Source organism: Carettochelys insculpta, chromosome 3 (assembly GCF_033958435.1).
Source record: "Carettochelys insculpta isolate YL-2023 chromosome 3, ASM3395843v1, whole genome shotgun sequence".
Classification (NCBI taxonomy): domain Eukaryota; kingdom Metazoa; phylum Chordata; order Testudines; family Carettochelyidae; genus Carettochelys; species Carettochelys insculpta.
The window spans coordinates 78,692,354-78,719,527 of record NC_134139.1 but is presented as its reverse complement, the minus strand read 5'-3'; the positions used below and the strand labels follow the sequence as shown (position 1 = coordinate 78,719,527).

General features: G+C 42.8%; 1 protein-coding gene across 2 annotated transcripts in view; it reads left to right on the top strand.

Moving 5' to 3' along the window:
• Positions 1 to 398: 398 nt before the first annotated feature.
• NUP133 (nucleoporin 133) overlaps positions 399 to 27,174 on the top strand; it is a 59,923-nt gene continuing 33,147 nt past the window's right edge. The window contains exons 1-12 of one of the 2 annotated variants that reach the window (XR_012644978.1): positions 399 to 748; positions 5,132 to 5,250; positions 6,720 to 6,823; positions 9,583 to 9,690; positions 12,308 to 12,439; positions 14,873 to 15,043; positions 17,358 to 17,513; positions 17,600 to 17,670; positions 18,277 to 18,424; positions 20,023 to 20,167; positions 24,739 to 24,896; positions 25,950 to 26,041. Coding sequence is in view for 1 of the 2 variants with exons in the window: in XM_074990186.1 (XP_074846287.1) it covers positions 573 to 748; positions 5,132 to 5,250; positions 6,720 to 6,823; positions 9,583 to 9,690; positions 12,308 to 12,439; positions 14,873 to 15,043; positions 17,358 to 17,513; positions 17,600 to 17,670; positions 18,277 to 18,424; positions 20,023 to 20,167; positions 24,739 to 24,896; positions 25,950 to 26,041 (1,580 nt within the window). In the remaining variant the exon portion in view is untranslated. The remainder of the gene's footprint in view (positions 749 to 5,131; positions 5,251 to 6,719; positions 6,824 to 9,582; positions 9,691 to 12,307; positions 12,440 to 14,872; positions 15,044 to 17,357; positions 17,514 to 17,599; positions 17,671 to 18,276; positions 18,425 to 20,022; positions 20,168 to 24,738; positions 24,897 to 25,949; positions 26,042 to 27,174) is intronic. The other variant, XM_074990186.1, reaches the window with a different exon arrangement.

Genomic DNA, 27,174 nt, shown 5'->3' with positions numbered 1-27,174 from the left:
TAAGAGTCTACCAATAGAGCTGGAAAAGACCCTGAGAGGTCATGGAGTCCAGCAGGACCTAGCACGATCCTCCTTAAGGATTGTTTTTAATCTAGCCAGCCCCAGACCCTCGCAAAGCCTGAGCGCACACCGATCTCTCCCTCCCCTCAGCCACGGCCACAGCTCTCCTTTCTGCTGCCAGGTGCCCCGCTGGCCACGCCGCAGGACCAGGCGGATGGGGCCGTCCCGGCGAGATCTCGTTCCGCTCCCCGGCTCTAGAGGCACCGGCCCGGTCAGGCTGTGCCTGCACCGCTCAGAGGCCGGGGGCCGGCAGGCAGCGGAGCCCTGGCCCAGGCACCTAGCGACAGCTCGGTCGCGCGGGGCTCCTGGCACGTGGAGACCAGCCCCAGCTTCATCGCGCGGCACCTGGAGCAGCCGGGCCGCCGCAGGAGGCGTGTACCTGCGCCCCCGATGAGCGGCGCTGGGCCTGTGACGTAAGCAGCTGCGACGGCCGGAGCTCGGCGCGCGCCAGGCCCGGCGGTTAGGGGCCTTCGGGGCTGCTGAGCTCGCGCCTCCCTCTCCCCGCCCGTACCATGTTCCCGGCCGCCCCCGGCTCCCCGCGCACCCCGGGCGGATCGGCCCGCAGGACCCTGGCGGCCGCCGCCGTCTCCGTGCCCCGGCCGGGCAGCAGGAAGAGCCTGGTGCCGGCGGCTGGCTCCCCGGCGCTGTTCTCCCCGGCGGGCAGGCGGAGCGGCTCCCTGTCAGCGCGGTGAGTACGGGGCCCGGCGGGGGCGGGGGCGGGGCATTCCCCCCCCCCAGCGCAGCCGGAAGGAGCCGCGCTCGCCCCTACCGGCTGGGTTGCCGCGGCGTTAAAGCGGGGGCTGCTGCTTGTCGCCGCGGGAAGCCCCGTCCCGGCCAGCAAAGGGCTGGGAGCTTAGGCCGGGGGTGGGGGGTAATTAACGCTTCCGCAGCGCTGCCCTCCCCCGTTCGCCCCGGCGGCGAGTGTTATCCCCGTGCGGTGGCGGCGGCGGTATCTTCCCTCCCGTTTGGTTCTGTTGCGTCTTCTCGAAGTTGTTTTAAACAGGCCGTGCCCTTGCCACGCTTATGTGGGCCTACCCCGGGCGTGGGCTGGGAGGGCAAATGGTCGTGGACAGGGTGTGGGGTATGGGCAGGAGGGTGGGTGCAGAAGGGAGCTCGTGGAAGGGCTGGGGGGCAGGAGGGGGTGTGGGGACTGGGAGGCAGTTTTGATGGAGGGTACTGACCAGGGGCAGGGAGTGTGTTATGGGGTGGTGTGCTAGGTGCAGGTGTAATGCACACGCCTAGGTGGGGTTCACTGTGATTTGTACAACAAGAAGTCCTGTGGCACCTAATAGACTAACAGATATTTTGGAGCATAAGCTTTCATGGGCCGAGATCCGCTTCGATAGATGGAGCATCTGGCAAAGCGGGTCTTTGCCCAAGAAAGCTTATGCTCCAAAATATCTGTTAGTTTATGAGGTGCCAGAGGACTCTTGTTTTTGAAGATACAAACTAACTTGGCTACGCGTCTGATACTTGTGACATGTAGTGGCACCTACATCACTTACACAGAGGCTGTGTCTGTGCTGCAAGCTAAAATTGATCTTATTATCATCAACTTATTAATGCTGGGTTTTATCAACTTGATTTTCAGCATCCCCACCTTCCCACATGCACTGCACAAAATCCTCTTATTGCTGCCACATGCAAGTAGTTTAAATCAACTGCTGCAGCAGTGTATTGTGGGAACCTATTCCACAGTTCCCTGAACACTGTAGCATTCTGGCTATTTTGCACTGGTGCCGCATGGGGAAGAACCTGCCCTACAAGTGGCAGAATGAGGTTGCCTGCCACTGCAGCATGGAGGAAGTCCAAATGAAACATAGAATCATAGAACACTAGGACTGAAAGGGATCTTGAGAGGCCATCGAGTCGAGCCCCTTGCCCCAATGGCAGGACCAAATACTGTCTACACCATCCCTGATAGACATCTATCTAACCTGTTCTTAAATATCTCCAGCAATGGAGATTCCACAACCTCCCTTGACAATTTATTCCAGTGTTTGACCACCCTGACAGTTAGGAACTTTTTCCTAATGTCCAACCTAAACCTCCCCTGCTGCAGTTTAAGTCCATTGCCTCTTGTTCTACCCTCAGAGGCTAAGAAGAACAAGTTTTCTCCCTCCTCCTTATGACAACCTTTTAGATACGTGAAAACCTCTATCATGTCTCCCCTCAGTCTTCTCTTTTCCAAACTAAACAATCTCAATTCTTTCAGTCTTTCTTCATAGGTCACATTCTCTAGACCTTTAATCATTCTTGTCGCTCTTTTCTGGATCCTCTCTAATTTCTCCACATCTTTCTTGAACTGCGGTGCCCAGAACTGGACACAATACTCCAGCTGAGGTCTAACCAGCGCAGAATAGAGTGGAAGAATGACTTCTCGTGTCTTGTTTACAACACACCTGTTAATGCATCCCAGAATCATGTTTGATCTTTTTGCAACAGCATCACACTGTTGACTCATATTTAGCTTGTGGTCCACTATAACCCCTAGATCCCTTTCTGCTGTAGTCATTCCTACACAGTCTCTCCCCATTCTGTATGTGTGAAACTGATTGTTCCTTCCCAAGTGGAACACTTTGCATTTGTCCGTATTAAACTTCATCCTGTTTACCTCAGACCATTTCTCCAATTTATCCAGATAATTTTGAATTATGACCCTATCCTCCAAACTGAAGGAGGTCCAGGAATGCTACATCCATGCCCAGGATGCTGGCCAACATTCCAAGGCAGGACCCACCAACTGCCTCTGGATTTAGAACTCCTGGCAGAGAAGACCCATGTGTTTAAGTAGACACGGGTACTACACTGAAACTGCAATGACTCATTGAAACAGTTACATCTTGGGGCAGCTAAAAGACCCCCAACTATAGCCAGCCCCGAAAATCATGACCACCCAGGGAGACTCCCCCTGGGCAGCTAAAGGACCCCCAGCTACAGCTAGACCCCTGGCCTCAGGGCAGGGCCCACCATCTGCATCTGGATTTAGACCTCTTAGAACAAGAACAGGAATTCAGGTAGATGGGTGCTACGTTGAAACAGTTATGGCTTGGAGCATCTAAAAACCCCCAACTATAGCCAGCCCCAAAAATCGTGTCCACGGAGGGTGACTCACCCCGGGTGGCTAAAAAGCCCCAGACTATAGCCAGGTTTGGACCTGAGAAAGATGAGTCTAAGAACAAGAATATTCCTTACTGCAAGCCTTACTTCAAGAACCATGATTACTGTATAGCTACTACATTGCCTTTATTGAAACAGTTACAGCTCAGAAAGACCCCTGGCTACAGCCAGCACCTGAAAATCATGACCACCGAGTGAGACTTACCCCGGGTGGCTAAAAGACCCCTGACTATAGCCAACCCAGGTCACTCCTGGCCTGCAGCTCAGCAGGACCCTGAGGTGGGCTCCCTTCCTGCCATGCCCCTGCATGTTGCTCATACTGGTCCTTAAAAGAGAGACTTTGGGGGAAAAATACAGAGCAAAGGTCTAACTGAGGCAACAGGAGTGAGCTTCATCGTAACTGTCACTCCCATCTTCTCCTGTGACCACGGGCAGTAGTCCCGCTTTTCCCATCTTTGAGGAGAATGAATTTTGTTATGTGTACCAATAGGAGTGTGATATGCTACACCCACCTCTGAGAGTTTGGGAGAGGGAAGCTGCCCTGGAATCAGCATGATGTTGCTGTGGCTGGGGGACCTCCCCCAGCCCAGAGCAGCTGTGGCTGGGCACGGGAAGGTGCCCCCTTCCAGACCGAAGCACTGAGCAGCTAGGGGAGAAGGGGGAGACTCCCATCTCCTGGCCCCAGCATGAAGTAGCTGGGTAGGGGGAGCTTCAGGCCCCAGGGCAGAATGTTGGAGTGCAGGAGTGTGATGGCTCTGGCTTTGGGTGTGAGTTTTGAAGTAGGGCTGGAGATAAGAGGCTCAGGGTTGGGACAGAGGGTTGGGCTCTGGTTTGGGCTGGGTATGAGGGGTTGGGTGTGCGGGCTCCCCTGCCAAGAGAGGACTACCCCAGCATGCTCTCACTGCAGCAGCTTGGAGTCAAGTGAGAGGTACTTCTCCAAAGCTCCTGCAGCTCAAGAAGGCACAAACAAGTGAGGGATGCCTGTTCTCCAGTAAGCTAGCTGGGGACCATGGAGGGAGCACCTGTCTCCTGGCAACTGTGGATTGGGTGCCATGGGCAAGGGAGTTATGGCCCTCTCATCTGGATCCAGTATGGAACTATTATAGAAATGGTGGGTGTCCCCTCCTGAGGCCCCAGCACAGAGGGTACTTAGACCCCAAGGTTTCCTTGTCCAAATTCTGTGGGACGTCCTGAACAGATGGGGTCAGAGGGAATGATCCAGATGATAATGCTACCTTCTTCCAGCTACAACCCAGACACCACCAGAGATAAAATGAGATCTGACTTTAACAGCAGTAAGAAGAAAATCAGTTCCAGCCCATCTAACAACTAACTTGTTTTCTTTTCCCCAAAAGGAGTTTTAAACTACTAGCAGCAGCAACAGCTGCAGCTGGTACCAACCAACTTCTCTGTTACCCAAAGGAAGAGATTACTATCTTTATTACTGTCTAACAGACTAATAAACAAAGGTTTTTTGCCTTCTAAAACTCTTGCCAGCCAAAGGAAAGGGGACAAAGAATGTTGAGATGAAAGTCTTATTAAAGCATTCAAAATGTAAAATATTCAACTGTTTTTTTCCTTCTCTGTGTCTTTAGTTTAAAAAAAAAAAAAAGAAAAGTTAAAATTACTTTTCAGTGGTGAGTTTACTGTGGTCTAAGCAGCCAAAAAGCTTTGTATGCCAAACTGTAGACTTAGCTTCACATTTTATTGCTGGATTGTGACTGGCTTATGTTAACACCTTTGGCCCATTTATTTGATCTAAATTAATATCAGAAGGGAAACCCCATATACTGAGTTGCCTTGAATGTTAGCTACCAAAGATATGGGCTTTTCCCACAAACCTGGTCATTTAGTCAAATCTGTCTTCTAAATAATTAAAATGAAATAAATATATTAAAACTGCGGGAGACATAATGGAAAAACTGTCACAGCTGATGTGTATTTTTTTTAGAGCAACGCCTACTAGGGTCATACAGCATCCTTCAGCAAGTGAAACTATCAACTATGATGTTAAGACTTTTGGATCCTCTCTCCCAGTTAAGGTTATGGAGGCCCTAAGAATGGCTGAAGGTAAGGGTTGCAATTTTCTTTTCTCCATACGAGAGTTAGCTCAGATAAAGGAAATAGATCTCTTTTGAGGAAGGAAAACAAAATAGTATCTTTTTTTAATTGTAAGTCAATCACTTGTTTGAGGATTTATAAGCTTCAAAACATGTAAAGCTGTAAATGTTTATGATAAGAATAACTCAATTACTTTATTCAAATGTCAGTCATGAATATCAGTTAATTCAGTAATAGACTTCTTGTAATAAAGCAAAACTAGTTTGAGAGCACCATACAGACCATGCAAAATAGGTAGTCAAAATTAAGGTTGCTGATCCCTCTATTCAGCTGTACCTTTCATAGTCTTATGTAAGCTCAAGAAGTATGAAGACCACTGGTAATAGCCATGTACAAAGCCATAAGTTTAAAAGGACAGCCATAATTGATTTTCTTGTTTTGCACTTGTTTGATGTCATCAGTTGTGCTGAAAAGGTGCATTGCATGTGTGCGTAGTACTGTATCTTTACGCATAATTAGGAGGTATCATTTGATCTTTTACCTTCAAAACAATGAAAAATAAATGTGGCTTGTAAAATTCAAGACACGGGAGCCATAGTAGTGGAAATTACTGTAATGAGCTAAAACCAGTCTGATTTGAGAGTGAAATGCATACCTTTATGGGGAAAAAAGTTTTCTTTCTATAACAAAGCCTGAACTAATATTTAAAAAATCCCTTCCCAATATAAATAGCTGAATCTAGAAAAGATGAAGAAGCTGGATCCTTTGTAGACAAAGTTACTGAGAGTCCTATTTCTGAATTTGGAACCTAGCTAATATGGCTAGCAGAATATTACAAATGTGAAATGTTTGAAAAATGAATTGTGTGTCAAATCCAAAGGACTGAGTAAAGAAATTAAGTTGTATATACATCTGTCTTTTTATCTTTTTCATTTATTGTGTACGTCTCAAACTTTAGGAGCTCTAATAGTGCTTTAAGAACACACAATCCACATTGTTAAAACATGTATCTCTGCTGTATGCAACCCAACTCCACCTAGTGGTATATAAAACCAGCAGATAAATAGAAAAAGGTACTCATTTTCTTACCATTCTCCAAAAACCCAGGAAAATGGGCTTTGCCTTGAAACTGAGACTCTTGAGAGGTTTTTCTCTACATTTCTGTTTCTTTTTAAAAGGGTTCGCTATTTTACATTTATGTCTACAATAACTTTAATTAATTCCCTCAGTGATTGTGTTGCTCTCAGTTTTTGTGTAATGAGATGTGAATGGGTTATTTTCTTGGAGTGATTTACATTTCTGTTTCAGAAGTTGAGAGCATATTGCATTGAGATATATTTTAAATAATATTAGGTAAATATCTGTTAGAAAAAATCATTTTCCTACCAAAATGAGGATTTGATAGTTTAAAGACTATTCTACAGAGTTTTAGAAATCTTACTATTTCTTGGAATTTTATGTGGTCTTTTTGGATGTAGCTGATGACCAGTTAAGTGTGCAGGTGGATGAAAGTGGATGGGCCTGGCTTGTCTACAAAGAGAGGCTGATTATTTGGAAGATTGGTCAATCTCCAGTTGCTAAGGTACATAGACATCAAGATTATGATGGAAAAAGTGGATGGGTATGTGATTATGCTAATCAAATAAGTGTTTTAATTGTGTAGTTTGACCCAAGGGACAAACTGACACTCATAACTCACATGAAAAAGATGAATAATGGGTGATAGCGACTTCATAAGTAACGTGAAAGTTTGCTGTTGGGTTTAATTATTGTAGTTTTCTCTCAGTGCAACCTTAATATTACATTTTTAAATTTCAGAAGTATCTTTCAATGCTGATAAACTCTGATTTAAATAACATTTTTAGGAACTAGCTGATATATTAAGGCTGGTTTTGATAATTCTGTGCCTGCTCTTCAACCTGTTCCTTGAAAAATGAATTTGTAAATGCCTCTTGTATTATGGATAGATGTTTTGAATATTTTTTGTCAAGAAAATATTTTCACCTGTGCACCAAAAACATGGAAGCAGAAATAACTCCACCTCTGTACATAGCAGTTAACATCTGTAGAAGCTTGTAGTTGTTGTAACAAGGACCAGAGCAGTGGTTCCCAACCTGTTCCAGACAGGGACCCATTTTGGCAATTCAGGAAGATTTGGTGACCCAAGGCAATTCAAAAAGAGGGGGTTAGGAGGCAGTGCCATAACTAACTAATTTTGCGCCTGAGGCAAGAACGTAAAATTGTGCCCTTTTTGTTTCTATATTCATAATAGTTATTTCATAGAAAAGGGGAAATATATTAACACTACATTTGCTATAGTTAATCAGAGCTGTGGTGGTGGAAAGACACTCATACCCAAACTGCTCCCCCATAAAAACTGCTCCCAGCATAAATCCCACAATCAGGAGTTAGGGGAGTCACACTCTGGGGCTGGGGGAGTCCCACTCGGGCTGCAGGGGGCTAGGGAAGTCGCACTCAGGGGTTAGAGGGGGCTAGGAGTCACTTGGGCTGCAGGGGGCTGGAAGAGTCATGCTCGGGGCTGGAGGGGTTTAGGGGAGTCACACGCAGGCTAGGAGTTGCTCACAGGCTGGAGGGAGCATGGGGAGGTACAGGGAGCTCTGCAGCTGGAAGCCGGCTGGGGCATGGAGCTCCAGCCAGCAGCGCCAGCCTCCCGGATGCAGCGGGGAAACCCAACACCTGAGGCTTAAAGCCAGCTGAGGCACAGAACCCTAGCTGGCAGTGCCAGCTGTGGGAACCCTGGTTGGTATGTGTGAGAATGCCCATTCCCGCAGCTGGAAGCCGGCTGGGGCAGAGCCCTGGCCTGCAGAGCCAGCCGCAGGAACCTTGGCTGGTGCTGGGGGGCGGGCGGGGGATGAACTCCAACCCCCCTGGCTGGAAGCCAGCTGGGGCAGAGCCCCAACCAGCAGTGCTGTCTGGGAGGAGCCCACCTCATGGAGAGGCTGCAAGCCAGGGAGCTGATCAGCTCTGTCCTCGGACTCCAGCCCCCACCTCAGGTATGCAGTTCTCTGCCCTCTGTCTGAAATTGTTCTCAGTTTAATCGATTGGTTTAACTGCCTGGTGACTGTTAATCCAATTGAGAAGTTGAGACCCATTTCAGGAGTGTGAATGGCTTCTTAATAGCCACCTGTGGAGCCTCTCAGCTCAGTCAGTGACTCTTTTGAAATGTAATCATGACCCCATGTTTGGGTCCCAACCCATAGGTTGGGAAACCCTGGACTAGAGAGTCATTCTCCAGTGTCTCTTGCTGGTACAAAATGTCTCTCCTCCTCAGTCAACTATAGTGTATATTGTTTGTACATCTCCCACCATACAGTGTCCACAATATCAAAGTGACAGGTGCAACTGTCCTGATTGCACTGATATTCTCCCTCTCTGTTCAACCTTCATTACAATCATGGTATTCTGAATCACATTTCCTTGGATGATTTTAGCGTCTTGTTTGAAAATGTTCTGACTAAAAGGTGCTTCAAAGAAACATGCTTTGCCCATGGTAGTGTGGAAAAGCACTCTTGCGTTATACATTGCATTTGAAAGTAATGTGTAAATGTTTCTGAGCTACCAGCTAATTGTGGCAGTCTTGCTAAAAACGCCATTTGTGACAGTCTGTATTTGGGAAACTAATGTAAGCATAAGGTAGCTTAAAAATCAGAGCTTACATTTTTTAAAGAAAGTGCTCGATATGCTAACAGTATAGCTCAATTATTGACAAATATTTTTTTATTTCAGTAACACCCAATTCCCCACCTAAGCAAGATTAGGGCTCCAGACAGTGACACAAAAAGATAGTGAGGTAGTTTATGTTCTAGAGCTGGTTGGGGACATGGTAAGGACGTACATGCATGGAAACCCAGTAATTGACACAAATGGTTAGTTGTGTTTTTCTTTAATTGGGGGTAGAAGTGAGGTGAATTTATATTCTTTAACAATATGTTATCTGAGAAGCCTCACACTACTGCCAAAATGGGGCTGTTGTCTTTTCTCCAGCCTTCATCTTTTGAAGAATTTCTCCAGGTGCTGAGGGAGCATCGTCTGTAAAATGATTGGTATTATAAACCACATTTAAGACATTTGAATAAAGAAATAAGTTCAGTGTAACAATTGCCTGCCTGTTGGCAGACACAAATTATCTATTAACAAAAGAGTGAAGTCTAGAAAGGGTGTCTCAAACCTTTTGCACTAGTTTTATGTAATTTGAGTAATTATTTCCTTTTTACCTCAGTACCTAATGTCTGAACGAATATTAGTAGAATGTGTAAAATGAATATGCGAATGATTGTCTGAGGTGTGTTTATGATCATGTCTCTATGTTCCTTGTTGTAGTTATCTGTATGCAAGGAACTACAGCTACCATCCAGTGATTTCCAATGGAGTTCTAGCTTGGCAGCTGTATCCTGCTTCAATACCTCAGGTGAAGTGCCTTCTTTACAGGTGAGCAAATGAACAATTAAAAAAAATCTGTGAATATCATTTTCTTTATCATGCATTCATTTGTAAACTGTATTCTCTGTGTTATAATTAGACTTGAAAGGATACAGTTTTAATTGGTAATTGTCATTAAACATCAATTTCTGTTGACACACCAAAATTAACAAAAAAAATCAGTAGGTAACTGTTGGTGTACCTCCAGGGATTTTTGGGTGCACAAAGTTTAATTCTGGCAAGTTACATTTGAATAATGTTTCCTGAAAAAGTTGTGTAACATCCATGTTTTAATACTGTGTGGACTGACTGTAAACAAAAACTGTTTTTTGCCTAAGTTTCCTTCTGAATGCCATCCAGCAATGGAAGAAATAGGGCATTTTTCTGCCTGGGCCTCCTACATTACTATGTATCTCTTGTACTGTGTGAGGATGAGAGCCCAGGATCAGCTAGGTATACACTATATTGTACTATTGTGCACTATATTGTGTGTAACTACATTTCATAAAGAACGTGAGATAGCAGCCATTTTTCAGCTTCAGGTATCCTTTAACAATTGAAGGTCAGAACTTAGTGAGGAAAATGGAGAAGAGCAGGCAAGTTGTAGTGCAAAAGTGTAACGAGGCAGGCCAAAAAGGAATTTGAAGAGAACTAGCAAAAGACACCAAAACTAACAGCAAAAATGTTTGCAAGCATATGAGAAACAGGAAGCCTGCCAAATAATCAGTGGGGCACTGGATGATCAAGGTGGTAAAGGAATACTCAAGGAAGACAAGACTGTTGTGGAAATCAGTTGTTTGCATTCATCTTTGCTGCAGAGGGTGATTCCTATACCTGACCCCGTCTTTTAGATGACGGATCTGAGGAAATGCCCAAGATTGACATGTTAGAAAAGGAGGTTTTGGAACAAATATTCACCCAAGGGTTCTGAAGGAACTCAGATATGAAATTGCAGAACTACTAACTGTGGAATTTAGCATGTTGCTGAAATTGATCCTTGTGCCAAATGGCTGGAAGTTAGTGAATGTAACAATCATTTTTAAAAAAAGGCTCCAGAGGCAACCTGGCAATTACAGGCCAGTGAGCCTAACTTCAGTACCTGTTTTCCTCACTGTGATCTGACTTCTATTTTTCCAAAGGATACCATTTTGCCTCTAAATGCTTTTTACCTCTTGTTTAGGTATGGTTGTATTTTTCCTGTTTCTTGCATGCTTACAAACATTTTTGCTTATTGTTTTTGTTTTACTTTGTAGTATACGTTTTAAGTGCCTATTATAATGTTTTCCTGCAGCTTGAAGGTGATGGTTCCTTTTAATTTCCACTTAAGTGGCTTCCTCATTTTTGTGAAGTGTCGGAGGGGTAGCCGTGTTAGTCTGGATCTGTAACAGCAACGAAGGGTCCTGTGGCACCTTATAGACTAACAGAAAAGTTTTGAGCATGAGGTTTCGTGTGCACAGACTCACTTCATCAGATACTGGTCTTGGAAATCTGCAGGGCCAGGTATAAATAAGCCAGAGCAAGGCTGGGGATAACAAGGTTAGCTCATTCAGGAAGGGTGAGGCTTACTACCAGCAGTTGATCTGGAGGTGTGAACACCAAGGGAGGGGAAGATGCTTTTGTATTTAGCCAGCCATTCACAGTCTTTGTTTAAGCCTGAGCTGAGGGTGTCGAATTGCAGATGAATTGTAGCTCAGCAATTTCTCTTTGGAGTCTGGTCCATGCAACAAACCTCGTTGCCACCTCTGCCCACATATCTACACCAGCAACACCATTACAGGACCTAACCAGATCAGCCACACCATCGTGGGTTCATTCAGGTGCACATCTACTAATATAATTTATGCCATCATGTGCCAGCAATGCCCCTCTGCTATATACATCGGACAAACTGGACAGTCTCTACGTAAAAGAATAAATGCACACATCAGATATCAGAAATGGCAATATACAAAAACCCATAGGAGAGCACTTCAATCTCCCAGGCCACACAGCAGCAGACTTAAAAGTAGCTATCCTACAGCAAAAAAATTTCAGGACCAGACTCCAAAGAGAAATTGCTGAGCTACAATTCATCTGCAATTCGACACCCTCAGCTCAGGCTTAAACAAAGACTGTGAATGGCTGGCTAAATACATAAGCAGCTTCCCCTCCCTTGGTGTTCACACCTGCAGATCAACTGCTGGTAGTAAGCCTCACGCTTCCTGAATGAGCTAACCTGATTATCCCCAGCCTTGCTCTGGCTTATTTATACCTGGCCCTGCAGATTTCCATGACCAGCATCTGATGAAGTGAGTCTGTGCTCACGAAACCTCATGCTCAAAACTTTTCTGTTAGTCTATAAGGTGCCACAGGACCCTTCGTTGCTCATTTTTGTGGTTACCCCCTTTTTTTTTAAGATAAATGCTACTGTGCTGGGTTTCTTTGGCATTTTTCCCCTATAAAGAGGCTAAATTTAATTACATTATGGTCATTATTGCCAGGAAATTCAATTATATTTAATAATTTAACAATTTATAATTTTGTAGTTTAAGAAACTCGTAAGAGATTAATATTATTCAAGTAAAAATTTGCATCTGTATTGTAGTTCACTGACATCTTATGTTCACTATTCTTCTGCAATTCCAAGTCCCTGTCAGTAATGGTTGCCACCAGTGAAGGGACAGTACGTTATTGGCCCAGCCTTGTGCATGAAGGTTCCTATACGGAGACATATACAGACTTTGGAGGCTCTCTGTGCAGTTTTCTAACAGCTGTAAAGGTATAGTACAAATTTTGTTTGCATCAAAAATATTGATTGCTAACTTAGAAACAGGAAAGAGTTTTTGGCGTTATGGAGTCTTAAACCCTTAGGAAATTAATATACTGAATGGTTGCAGAGTAAACTATGTAACTTAATTATGGATAATTTCACAAAACTGACAGAAATGGTACCACTGTGAGTGAGAGAGAGATTCCTTTACTGCAAAAGTTTCAGAATGTGTCTGATTGGTAAGGTGATAGGGAACAGCCAGCATAGATTTGTAAAGAACAAATCATGTCAGACCAATCCAATAGCTTTCTTTGATAGGATAACGAGCCTTGTGGATAAGGGAGAAGCAGAAGATGTGGTATACCTAGATTTTAGTAAAGCATTTGATACAGTCTCGCATGATATTCTTATTAAAAAAAACTAGGCAAATACAACTTAGATGAGGCTATACTAAGGTGGGTGCATAACTGGCTGGATAACTGTACTCGGAGAGTAGTTCTTAATGGTTCTCAATCCTGCTGGAAAAGTATAACAAGTGGGGTTCTGCAGGGGTCTGTGTTAGGATCAGTTCTGTTCAATATCTTCATCAACGATTTAGATATTGTCATAGAAAGTACGCTTATTATGTTTGCAGATGATACCAAGCTAGGAGGGGTTGCAGCTGCTTTGGAGGATAGGGTCATAATTCAAAATGATCTGGATAAATTGGAGAAATGGTCTGAGGTAAACAGGATGAAGTTTACTAAGGACAAATGCAAAGTGCTCCACTTGGGAAGGAACAATCAGTTTCACACATACAGAATGGGGAGAGACTGTCTAGGAATGACTACAGCAGAAAGGGATGTAGGGGTTATAATGGACCACAAGCTAAATATGAGTCAACAGTGTGATGCTGTTGCAAATAAAGCAAACATGATTTTGGGATGCATTAACAGGTGTGTTGTGAACAAGATGCTCCAGGGCACCTTCTGCCTACAGAAGGGGCTTCTGGGAAATGGGGCAACCTTGTTTGCTGAGCTTCCGTTTGGTTGTTTTGTCACGAGAGCAGCGGTGCAGTCCGGCCACCATCTGTTGACAGAAGTTATGTCGGAAGGTATTGTCTCACAGTAACTTCTGTTGCCTGATCACACTCTAATGTAGACATAACCTTGAGAGTATGGGCTATAATCACCTCCCATGTAACACCGTTGAAGTAAATGACTTTGTACAACAGGTGTGCCAGTATCTGTCTTCTCCACTATTGTTGGGAAATATTGTCGCATTTACTTTTACCAACAATCTGGCATTTATTACAAATGTTCCATTTCTTCATCATCATCAACAACCATGCGCTCAGAGCCCATTGGTGTCTGATGCCTCTCTCACGGTTTCCTTCCATCTTTCCCTGTCCAGTGGGGAGTGGCTTAGTTTCTTTTGACTAGCTTTGCACCGATCTAATATATCATCTACCCATTCTCTGTGGGATATGCCTCTCCTATTCAAACCACCCATTCTGCCAAATACCAGGGTCTTGATTTTTCATATGTCGTTCATTCTGCCGATATGCCCAAATAGCTGTAACTTGCGTTGTATAACTTTCTGCAGTAGAACAAAGCAGCAGAAATGTAACACTTTAAAGGCTAACAAAGTGATTTTTTCAGTGATGAGCTTTCATGGGACGGACCCACTTCTTCAGATCAATTTCATTTCCAGTACAGACTGAGGTATATAATTGCAGAGGACCAGAAAGAAAAAAATTGCAATAAAAACTGACAAACAAATGGGATAGAAGGAAGGGGGTGAGAGGTGCAGGGATGTTAATTGTCCTGTCTGGGATAATTACATAGGTCTCACGACGTAGCCTGAGGGGTATTTTCTCATGCAGTTAGTTGTGATGTGTCACAGGGCACGTGTGTAAAAATAGCAAGCTACCCTTGGAAAGAGTTTTTTGTTACAGAGCGCAGCAGTTCTTAAGTAAGAAGAATATGAAAATGATCAGTAAGTTCATAAATAATAGATGGTAAAATTGTTCATTAGGGGTATATAATTCAAACAGTTTTTCAAAAGATGTGGTAAAATAATAATTTATGGATTATCCTCACATTTTGTGTGCTATATTTAATTATTCAAGTATCAGCATAACTTTAGGTAGTTGATAAAATGTGCTACATCTGATTGGATTTCAGTTTTTTCTGTAATGTCTTAAAATTTCCAAACCAAGATTCTGGCCTATTGAAAAAACTGACATTTTTAACCAAGGAAATCAGAGCTTTAAATTAATTTGCTGGAAAAGATATTTCGTGGCCTATCTCTGCTAGCCGTTGGGTTCTTTGTATGGCAGTAAGGGCGCCCGTGTTTTACTTTTGACCTGGTACAAGTAATCCTTATTTGACAGTAATTGTTGATGAAAATTGATGGTGTGACTTTCATGTGTCTAATGTACACTTTTGTACCTTTTGTCAGGGAGGAAGTTTTATTTTATCATCGTCAAGGGGCCAGCTAGTTCGATTGGTGCCAGACAGTTCTGGCAAGATCAATCAACATGCCCTGCCACAGGGACAGGGCATGTTTTCTGGAATTGGCCGAAGGGTCTCCTCTCTCTTGGGGATTTCATCTCCCAGTAATGATGCCCTGGTAAGTTTAAGCAGTAGATTATTATAAATAGAATATTTTTTTTAAATAAAATTACGTTTTCCAACTTGTCTCAGTCCTTCCTTCCCCTTTTGATCACCACTGCTTAAGGACATACTGTGTCAGGATGCAGAACATCTGAATCCTGCTCCATACCATATTCAGTAAAGTTCAAAAGAGAAATACTTTACCACAGCCGTTTTCAATGTGTTTTCATTCGTGGACCCCAAAAATTTCAGGTGGATGTGAAGACTCATTTGGAAATCTTAAACAGAGTTTGTGGATACCCGGTTGAAAACCCCTGTTCTTTAGTAACAAAGCCTTTTGCATACCTCTTTGACATAGTCTGTGGACCTGTAAAGAAAACCACTGCTTTACAGCACTGTTGCAAACAGGAAAGAATAATTATCTTGCAGCTGTTTTTCAATTTCCTTAGAAATCATAATATTTGTGTGCTCATTAAATTAATTAATCCCTGCATCCCATATGATTACTGGGACTTAAATCTGCAACCAGGTTTATGGTTCAGAACTGGTATTTCATTTGCTTCCTGGATGATTCCCTCCATTGCATTTGTCAAACTCTATGTGGCTTAAAACCTAGAAAGCGGAGAGTGTACTGTGATCCCTCTTACTCATTTGTAATAGATTATCACTGTGGTAATTGAATGTAAGAAGCAAATTATAGTAGATATCCTATCCCAATGTGGTCTTTCTCAGCAGGGGGAAGCATAGCTCATTGTTTTGAGCATTGGCCTGCTAAATCCAGGGTTGTGAGTTCGACCCATGAGGCGGGGCCATTTAGGGATCTGGGACAAACAGATTTAAAAAAAGAAAAGAAAAAAAAAAAGGGCGGGGAGGCCAGGGGGATGGTGCTTGGTCCTGCCAAGAGGGCAGGGGGCTGGACTTGATGACCTCCGGAGGTCCCTTCCAGTTCCATGAGATATGTATCTCGATATATATTGTATTGTATTACTCCCTCTTTGTCATGATGGAGTGGTGTTTGTCTTGTACAGCATGTTCTTCTTTCTGATCCATACTAGATCGAAACTATCAGCTTAATTGCTGAGTGCTTGTGTGCATTTTTGAAGGTTTTTGCCATAGGAAGACTAATTGATGTTAAAAGAAATTTTGTGCATGTTTTTCTCTGCAGTATTATCATTCAAGTCAGGAAATGCCTAAGTTAAGGCTATATACAGTATATTGGCACTTGTGTATTCTAAGACTATGGCTATACTGCTCCCTAAACTTGAAATAAGGTACGCAATTTGTGCTGTTTCAAGGCATCATTTACTCTTCCTGCAATGAGGTGTAGAGGGATGCCAACGTAGTGCACCTGTTGTTCAAAAAAATATTTTGAAATGCCATTCGCATTTCATAGATACAGAGTAGCTATTTTGGGCTACCTGTCTGCGGCCTCTCCAGCTTCTGCCGCCCCCCATTTATCGGTTAACTGGTTAAACTTAATGTTTAAGTGATTAAGTAAACAGGATTTCACGTTCCTAGTGTACACTTGAGATTTGCAGAGAGAATGACTCAGAGCAAATTGAATGACAAAGGAGAAACTATCAGTATCTCATATGTTCCCCAGAGATAAAGGCATTCCAGTGGTTGTGGATCAACACAGATTTTCTTTGTGAATTTCACAAAATCTGGAGAAGAATACAAGATGTTTTCTGTTTTCTTTTTATTCATTAAATAAGACTTCTGTTTGGAGTTATTTTGGTACTTGTATCATTGTTAAAGCAGAGATTATAAATTCTTTGAGGCATGGACTTTTTTTTTTTTTTTTTTTTTTTTTTTATATATATATTCTATGGTTACACAGCTTCTTGCACAATGGGGTTTTGGTCTATAAACAGAACTCCTAGGCACTGCAGTAATCTATACTGCTACAAAAGTAGAGGCATCCATCTGTCCCACTGTAGTCATGAACATCCCCACACTGCCCCCCAACTGTGGCCCCCAGCAGCCCCTTTCCCCTCTTCCTACTACACCTCTGCGCTCCCTCCCACTGCCCCCCTCTCCCTGCTGGCTTATGCAGCCCATCTCCATGTACACCCCCCCCCCCACCCGACTGTAGCCAGAGGCCCCCAGGGCTGCGAGGCTTCCCCCAGCCATCTCCCTGGGGCTGCAGCTGTCAGCAAGCTCCTATCTTGGTAACTGCCACAAAGGGGTGGGCCCTGCTAGTACATGAAATTGTCAAATTGAGCATCCATATGTCTTAACAGATGAACAGTGGAGTGGCAGAATATATCAGAATAATAAGAACATAATTTAGCTGATGGGGGATTTTGATGTGTTTTTGGTTAATGCAGCTTTCTAGTGTTCTTTGGGACAAAGAGAGAGCGAGCTTTTATGCCCTGACCAGTTCAAATCTAAACAAATGGGAGATAGAGGATTCTACTGAACGTCATGTTCTTAACTGGGATATCAACAGGATCCTTAAAGAACACATCACAGATGCGATTTGGGTAAGAGGCAGTAAACTTGACAAAATAAAATAAAATAGGTAGTTGGCTGCTTTATTTCTGTCACTATAAATTCGCATCTTTTGCAGGGCTCAGAAGGTAACTATGAAGATATTAAAGGAGGAGTCAATGTTCAGTATTTGGATCTGCAGCAAAACCGGTAGGCACAAGCATTCTGTCTAGCAAGAGAGGAGCCATTTGCTCATTTGAGAAGTGTTTTCTGTTTTCTTGCATTTTTTTATATATAATTATTGGGATTTTAATTACGCTGAATACGGTTGGTGACAAAACAGGCATTTCAGTGCAAAAAATTTGATTGTACTAGGTGTAATGGCATTAGTAAGTTAGTGGCTTTAAAAATTTTTCACCCAGAGTAATCCTATAAAGTTTGTCATTTCATGAGTATTTTCTTCGCAACGTTTTTTTTTTTCCAGGAGGCTAGGAAAGCCAGTATAACTTCTGTGCTAGCAAACTAAATTAACTAGTCTGTGGGCATTGGTATTAAACAGCTAGATGGGAGTTAGTTTTTCAGATTTGAAATTACTAGAAACAATTCTTATTGCATCTAAAGGATTAAACTAGAATACTACATGTAACCTCACTATTTACATCTGAGACTAAAATTCTTGTTTAATATAAAGACATGTTTCTAATATTATATATGTATGTCCCTATGTATATTCCAGTTTTCTGAACCGTGATGTATGTGGTTAGAAGAATAGTTTACCATCCTCTTGTAAATGTGTGTTGCTTTTCCAATTTCTAGTGATGGACTGGTGATTTTGGCTGCAGCCTGGCATCTTGGAGACAGTCCATGCCTCACTTACTACACTCTTATAACTGTGGAAGATAAAGGTTATCACATGTCGGATGATGTTGTTGTGGAGGTTACCCAATATAATCCACCGTTTCAGGTATGAAGTCCTTTGGCCTTTGCTCTAAAGTGAATTTGGAACTGGTCTGGGAAATAACGTATACAGACAACATTCCGTGTTATATTTTCATCAGAATTACGATATAAAAAGCTTTAGATAAGAGCAGTATCTAAAGTTGAATGTAAAATATGTAAAGTAAAAATCCTCAGAACTCTCCTTTTTCCCAAGTGTTATTTCTTACTGTTTAGCTTTTGTGTCTTGCCCTCCACCTACCTCTGGTAAGCAGCTTTATTATAATATCAGTTTTGAATTAATTATAAGTAATTCATCCGCATTGTCTTGAAACTGAGGAAGAAGGCTGAAGGAACTTGGCTGAAAATGGACAGCAAATAGAGAAAAGTTAAGAATAATACTTAAAACCCCAGTTATCGACTGCGGTCTTTGGTGCCCTGGTGTCTGAGCTATTTCAAGGAAGCTGTGCAGGGCCTGTGGCCAAAATCCCAAACACCAGCACACACAAAAAGCTCCAAGTCCACAGGCAGTTGTGTGAGTGTGGGGGTGTGGCGCCGCCCCCCCCCTCCCCCCCCGCAAACTGCAATGTCTTAACCAGAGGAGGGAGGTCCAACCCCATTTGCTTTGTTGTCTGATCCATCAGTGTGCTTTACAGGTTGTACTTCCCTGGTCCAGCACCCTTTGGACCTGAGTGGTCCCAGAGCAGGGATTTTGCTGGACCTGCTTCCTCGCTGCCCTCTGTAGCTCCCTGGCTTCTGGTGCCCAAGCTGTCTCGCTTTCTGCCCTGGCTGCTTCCCAACCACATGCTGCCGCTTCCCAGTCCAACCTGATGCTTCTTGGCCATTTGTTCCCAGCTGTGAGCTGCTGGCATCCTGGCTCTGGACCACCAGGCCTCTGGCTGCTGCTGGTCCTTCTGTCACCATCCCAGCTGTGGTTGCCACACAATAGACTCTCAGCCAATTCCTGCTCCCAACTGCTAGGGCTCTCTGGTCCAGCAAGCACCACGTATGTTGCTGGACCAGAGCATCTCAGGTTTCAGAGGTGTAATCTTTGCCAGCCTCTCTCTTACTAATTATCTTGAATATATCTGATAATTAAGGTAATCTATACGTAGTTTTCAGCAATCAAATCTTTAACTACAGATTGTACTGCAGATTTCTAACAGAAATCTATAAAGTGTGCTTAAAGTATATTTACTTACACAACTGATACTTTATGTATATTTTGTGTAGTGTCACTGATCTTTAAGCTTTTATATTCATGAATATAAACTGTGACCTAACTTTGTATGTCTGATTTTTTTTTTTTCTACAGTGTTGATTTTCAAATTGCTTCATACAGTAGAAGTGTCCAAAAGCTGTTGAATTACTGATTTGTTCACCTTTTGTCTAGCCTGGTGAAAATACACCTCCCTTTCTTTTGGAGTTATCAAGTAGATAAAATAAACCTTAAATATTCAGAGCAAATTAGAGCTAAAAATTGGATCCTCTTAAAATAAATTTGTGGTAAATTTGTCATATGAAAACTAAGAAAAGGAAATGTTCATGTTTGTACAACTTTTTGAAGATATTAAAGTCTATATTAAGCATTTATTATTTATTTGTATATTCTCTTGACACTTATAGTCTGAAGAATTGATGTGCTGTTTCATGGTCCCAGATTTCTTTAACCATGCTGCTTTCCTGTACACTGAAGATGAGGTTTTTGCTTGTTCAACTGGAACTGGAAGAATTTCTTTAGCACAAGAGAAAATTATATTTGGTGCACAAGGTAATAGCAATAGGAAGCTTAATTTGTATTAACTCACTTAGTTAATAATACAGTAAAAGCCTGGTTATCCAGCACCCAGATAACTGTCACATTCTTTTAGTGGGTATGCTGCGGGATCAGCTGGGGATGGGTTAGAGCGGGGCTGGGGGGGTGGGGCAGAGGTGGGCCAGATGCTGGCCCTAGCTCAAGTATCTGGCTTTTTTTTTTTTTTTTTTTTTTTTAAATCTGGCACAGATGATAAAGCTTGTACTGTCATAGAATCATAGAACCATAGAACACGAGAACTGGAAAGGACCTCAGGAGATCTTCAAGTCCAGTTTCCTACCCTCTTGGCTGGATCACACACTATCTAGACCATCCCCAGTAGGTGTCTGTTTAACTGGCTCTTAAATTATCTCCAGTGATGGAGATTCCACAACCTCCCTACGTAACTTATTTCAGTGTTTAACCACCCTGATAATTAGGAAGTTTTTCCTAATGTCTAATCTAAACTTCCCTTGCTGCAGTTTAAGCCCATGGCTCCTTGTCCTCTCCTCAGAGACTAGTAGGAACAATTTTTCTCCCTCCTCCTTGTAACCCTCTTGGAGGTACCTGAAAACCGCTATCGTGTGCCCTCTAAGGCTTTTTTTTTCTAAACTAAAGAAGCCCAGTTCTTTCAGTCTTCCCTCATAGCTCATGTTTTCTAGACCTTTAATCATTCTTGTTTCTCCTCCCTGGGCCTTCTCTAGTTTCTTCACATCTGTCTTGAAATGTGGTGCCCAGAACTGGACGCAATACTCCAATTGAGGCCTAATGAGCGCTAAGTAGAGCGGAAGAATGACTTCTCGTGTCTTGCTCTTAACATCACTGATAAAGAAGCCCGGAATCATGTTTGCTTTTTTTGCAATAGTATCACAGTGTTGAGTCACATTTAGCTTGTTATCCACTATGATCCCTAAATTCCTTTCCACAGTACTCCTTCCTAGACAGTCGCTTCCCATTCTAGATGTATTTGAAGCTGATTGTTCCTTCCTAAGGGGAGTACTTTGCCTTTGTCCTCATTAAACTTCATCCTGTTTACATTAGACCATTTCTCCAGTTTGTTCAGATCATTTTGAATTATGAGCCTATCCTTCAAAGCAGTTGCAACCCCTCCCAGCTGCGAATCATCTGCAAATTTAATAAGCGTACTCTCTGTCCCAATATGTTGGTGAAGATATTGAATAGAACTGGTCCCAGAACAGATCCCTGTAGAACCCCACTTGTTATGCCCTTCCAGCATGACTGCAAACCATTAATACCTACTCTCTGAGAATGGTTATCCAGCCAGTTATGCACCCAATTTACAGTGGCCCCATCTAAGTTGTATTTGCTTTGTTTGTTGATAAGAAGGTCATGCGAGACCATGTCAAATGCCTTAGTAAAGTTTCGGTATACTACATCCACTGCTTCTCCCTTATCCACAAGACTTGTTATTCTGTCAAAAAAAAGCTATCAGATTGGTCTGGCATGATTTGTTTTTTACAAAGCTATGCTGGCTGTTACCTATCACCTTCTTTTCTTCCAGATGTTTGCAGGTGAACTCTCTAATTATTTGCTCCATCATCTTTTCTGTGACCGAAGTTAAACTGACTGGTCTGTAGTTTCCTAGGTTGTTCTTTTTTCCTTCTTTATAGATGGGCACTGTGCCCTTTCCCAGTCTTCTGGAATCTCTCCCGACCTCTAGGACTTTTCAAAGATAATAGTTAAAGGCTCAGACACCTCCTTTATCAGCTCCTTAAGTATTCTAGGATGCATTTTGTCAGGCCCTGGTGACTTGCAGGCATCTAATTTTTCTAAGTAATTTTTAACTTGTCCTTTGTTTGTTTTATCCTCAAAACGTACCCCCTTCCCACTAGCATGCAGTATGTTAAGCATGTCTGCACTGGCCCTCTTGGGCCGCAGCTACACTAGCCCCCACCTTTTGAAAGGGGGGGTTCTAATGAGCCACTTTGACAGATGCTAATAAGCCGCTGCCATGAATATGTAGTGCATCATTAGCATAATGGCAGCCGTGCACATTTTGAAAGTGCTGCTATCGAAACGCATGCTGCTCATGTAGACAGGCCTTTCAAAAGGATGCTCTGGATTTTGAAAGCCCCTTCTTCCCATTTGGTTTTGGGAAGAACAGGGTTTTGAAATCCGGGGGGGGCGGGGGGGGTCCTTTCGAAAGGCCCTTGTCTACACAAGCAGCGTGCATTTCGAAAGCGGCACTTTGGAAACATGCGCGGCTGCCATTACGCTAATGAGGTGCTCCATATTCATAGCATCACCTCATTAGTATGTGTCGACATGGCTCATTAGCATCCCCCTTTCGAAAGGCAGGAGCTAGTGTAGCCACAGCTTTGGTGAAGACTGAAACAAAGACATCATTAAGCACCTCGGCCATTTCCAAGTTTCCGGATACTGTTTCTCCCTCCTCACTGAGCAGTGGGTCTACCCAGGGCTTGGTCGTCTTCTTGCTTCAAATATATTTATAGAATGACTTCTTGTTACCTTTTATGTCTCTAGCTAGTTTGAGCTTGTTTTGTGCCTTGGCCTTTCTAATCTTGCCCCTGCATACATGTATTATTTGCTTATATTCACCTTTTGTAACTTTTCCTAATTTCCACTTTTTATATGACTCCTTTTTGAGTTTGAGATCGTACAAGATCTCCTGGCTAAGCCAAGGCAGTCTTTCACCATACTTTCTATCTTTCCTATGCAGTGGTATATCAGGCCTTTAATACTGTCCCTTTAAAAAACTGTCAGCTCTCTTGAGTTGTTTGTTCTCTCACTCTTGCTTCCCATGGGACATTGCCTACAGCTCTCTAAGTTGACCAAAATTTGCTTTCCTGAAATCCATTGTCTCTATTTTGCTGTCCTCCCTTTCACTATTTCCTAGAATCATGAGAAAATAGAGAGAATTGAGAGAATTATTCTTTGTCAATTTTAATTATTTCTGCAGTGCATTTAGTTTTGAGTTTTGGCATTCTGTTGTTTCATTCAGTGGTCTCCCGTTACTGCAAAACTCAACATTGATGTAGTGTGGACTGGTGCAATGAACAAAGGTTTGGCAGTCAAAGGCCTGAGTTCTAATACCTATTGTTGCCACTAGATCTTTCTGTGACCTGTAGCCAGACAGTTTACTACTTTGCTTCAGCTTCCCTGTCAGTGAAATGTATAGGGATAAGTTATTTGTTCAGACAATTTTGAATATACACAGTAGACCCCCCCCCCCCCGAATTTACATGATTTCAACATATGCATTTCTTGCAATAACATGAATCGAAATCATGAGTGGCGGCAGCTTGGTTCCCAGCTCCACTCTGCTTGTGGTTACTGGCTCTTGAAACCTCTGGTCAGTTTTCTGCCTCCTGCAAGCGGAGGGGATCTGGGAGCCAGGTGCAGTCAGGACCAGGGGACTAGAGGTGGCAAGCCCCTCCTACATCTGATCCCAACTTGCACAAAAAATGACTTACGTGTGGATGTCCAGGAATGCAACCTACTCACAAATTGGGGATATACCCTGTGTGTGCGTGCATGCGCACGCAGAGTATTTTTTTTATTCATATATTGCTTGCAAAAAGTCTGGAATTTTACCCTAAAATGGGATTGAAATTCACTTGACAGGAGACAGAAAATGAAAATAAGATAATATTGTCTAACTGCACAAAGGAGCCTTATTTTTAAATCCTGCTTACTCCTGCTTGTTCAGATACATTTGTTGACTTTAAGTATTGAATGATCTAATAAATTGCAGGCCATAAAACCTCTATCAACTCTTGTAATAGACACCCTAACTTCTGGCTCCATTATTGAAGTCTTCCCATTATGATTTAAGGACTTGATGTTGCAGAGAATCTGCTAGATACACATGTTTAAACTTTCAAAACCAAAAAGCAGTCAATCAGCACTTTAGACAAACAAAATAATTTATTAGGTGAGCTTTTGTGGGACAGACGGGTCTGTCCCACAAAAGCTCACCTAATAAATAATTTTGTGAGTCTTTAAAGTGCTGATTGACTGCTTTTTTGTTTTCATAGTATATAGACTAGCATGTCTTTCTCTCTGTTACTGCATTTAAATTTGCAAGTGACTCATGCTGAAAACCGCTTAAGTTTCTCTCTCCTTTGTTTTGTTAGAATACAGACAAACACTGCTACTCCTCTGTTACCTCTCTCCTCCTAGAAATCTTATTCCACTTCTCCTACTCAAATATTTGAGTAGGGTACTGTATTGAGTTCTGCAATTACTGTTTTACAGTACAATTCTCTTACTTAGAATAGTGTGGTATATAACAACAAAGCTGGACTTATTTTAAAATGTTAGAATATTTTATGGCTCTTATGCTTTGAATTTTTTCTAAAATTAGGTTTGTTTGCTTAGTCATTGCCTCATAGCATTTGGTACTCTGCAGTGTTTCTTGACATTTGTTTGAATGATCAAGACTTTTGTGAAGTACTGCTGTTTCCTTGTTCGTGGAAAACCTTAGAAAATTCAACTTAAAGATCAAGCTATAAAGCAGCATTGTATGATAATTTTATTTAATAATTTTTTTCCCTTCCCCTTAGGAGATTGCATCTTGGGAGCAGGTTCTTACACTGGAGTTCCCATTTTCTTCACCAGAAAAAGTGGGCTTGTGGCTATCTTTTCTAGGGAAAATGTTTCTGTGCTTCCTGAAGATCTTGAAGATTCCCTGTCATCTTCTGTAGCTGGACCAAACAGTGAGGTAATATTTAGTATGAGAATTCAGATCCTCATAACACAAAAAGAAAGTATGCCTCAAATTTACTCACTCTTTGCATTTTCATTCACAGAATATTTCAATTTTGATATAGAGCTAACTGAACATAAAATTTCAAAACCCAAAACATGTTTACGGTATTTTGACATTCACAGTAAAATTGACATTTGTCAGACATCACTATACATTTGAATGATTTTACTATTTTAATTGTACTTTTTTGAGTCAAATAACCAATTCTTTACAGTAGGGAAAAAAGTTTCATGCCTCCATGTTTAACTGTCATACAGTATGAATTTACTAAATTTCAGAAGTTAACTTGTCAAAATATTTTTCTAAAGTGGAATCTTTTGCCCAAAGTTTGCATGGAGGGGGGTGGAAACAGGGCTTTTAGTATGGGGCTGACCAATTATTTCCTTGGCTAATAATGAAAAATGTATTGGTGGTTGTTCTGTTTATCTTACACTCTTGGATCAACTGCAGTATTACTGCATAATATCAGAGGGGTACCTGTGTTAGTCTGTATCTGCAAAAACAACAAGAAGTCTTGGGGTACCTTATAGGCTAACAGATATTTTTGAGCATAAGCTTTCATGGGTAAAGACCCGCTTCATCAGATATCTGTTAGTCTATAAGGTGCCACAGGACTGCTCCTTTTTTTGACTTCATAATGACGAGCTTCTGACTGTTAATTTGTCTAGATCAACCTATACAACTTCTGAACTGTGATCCCGTTACGTTTGCCATAACACCCTCCTTTTTTATGATGAACAAGAATTATTTCTTCTGTGCTAATCTGAAAAAATGAAAGTTGGAATAAATATTGTTGTAGAGTAATAAAAATTGCCTATAGTTTGCAAAGTGCTTTGAAGTCAAAGTAGTTTGCATCTCCTTATTTCCTTTTCAGCTTTAGGTGTTGGCATGTCTGTTGTGATCTTTATTACCATTATTATGGTGGAAAGATTAATGTCCTTGCATGATCGGATTTGTATTTGCCTATCTCTGTCCTTCGGTCTAAATTTTTACTTTACATTTCAGGGTTCTGCATTTGGTGCTACCACCAGAATGGAGATAATAGCACAAGAAGATAAAACTAAATTATTGAAAGCTGCTTTTCTACAGTACTGCAGGTAGGGGGAGTCACTCACTACATGCATATATTAGAGCAGTGGTTCCCAAAGATTTTGGCATCATGCCCCCCTTTTGATTTTTGAGAAATCCTCATGCCCCCCCCCACCTCTTCTTTACCATCATCCAGCCTCCTTTAACAAAAAATTCAATTTGTAATTTAAAATAAACACAAAAGTTTGATATAAAAATGTTATTTAAAATTTAAAATATGCACAAATAATTTTTCTTGGACCCTTCTGGTTGCCCGGTGCAGCCTGAGCTGGTCAGCTGCCTGAGCCCTGTGCCAGCTTCCAGAGCTGCCCACTCCAGATGCCTGCCCACCTGAGCCCTGTGCTGCCAGAGCCACCCGCCCAAGCCCCACGCTGCTGGGGCCAGCCATCTGCCAGCTGCCCAAGCCCCTTGCTGCCAGAGCCAGCTGTCCGCCAGCAGCCCAAGCCCTACACTGCAGGGACCAGCCGCCCGCCCGCCCAAGCCCCACGCTGTCTGGGCCAGCCACCCACCGACCATCCCGAACCACCCGAGCCCCATGCTGCTGGGGCCAGCCCCCTGCCCACCAGCCCGAGCCACCCAAGCCCCACACTGCCAGGGCCAGCCACCTGAGCCCCACAAGTCCTGCAAGCCTCCCACCCAAGCCCCTCCCCTGCCCTCCTACAAAGCCAGGCAGCACCAGACCCCCATCTAACCCCATCCTCCTCCCCAACAACCCACACTCACTCTCATTTGCCGAAGGCAGCCAGCTCCATGTGAGTCTGTGCTGGCTGCATGCTTTTTATAGTGGCTGCACCAGGTTACCCATGTAAAATGGCAGGGGCTGAGAGCCGGAAGCAAAGGCTGGCTCTTCTTCAGGTGGGGGGAATGATGGGGGAGGCTGGGTCACCTTGCCCCCCCCCCCCACCGGAATTTCTTCATGCCTCCGCAGTGGGGCATGCCCCCTAGTTTGGGAAATCATGTACTAGAGAGGGCAGGTTTGTTTTTAATTAAGCGTGCATTTTGATAAAATGAAGTTAATGCTGGTTAATATAATACTTTTCTAGAAAAGTTTGTACAGTCCTAGGACACTTTTGTTGTAGACTTTTCATTTGGCTACCTATTTTATTTTTCCTGTAATGCTTTTTATATTAGCAGAATTTTC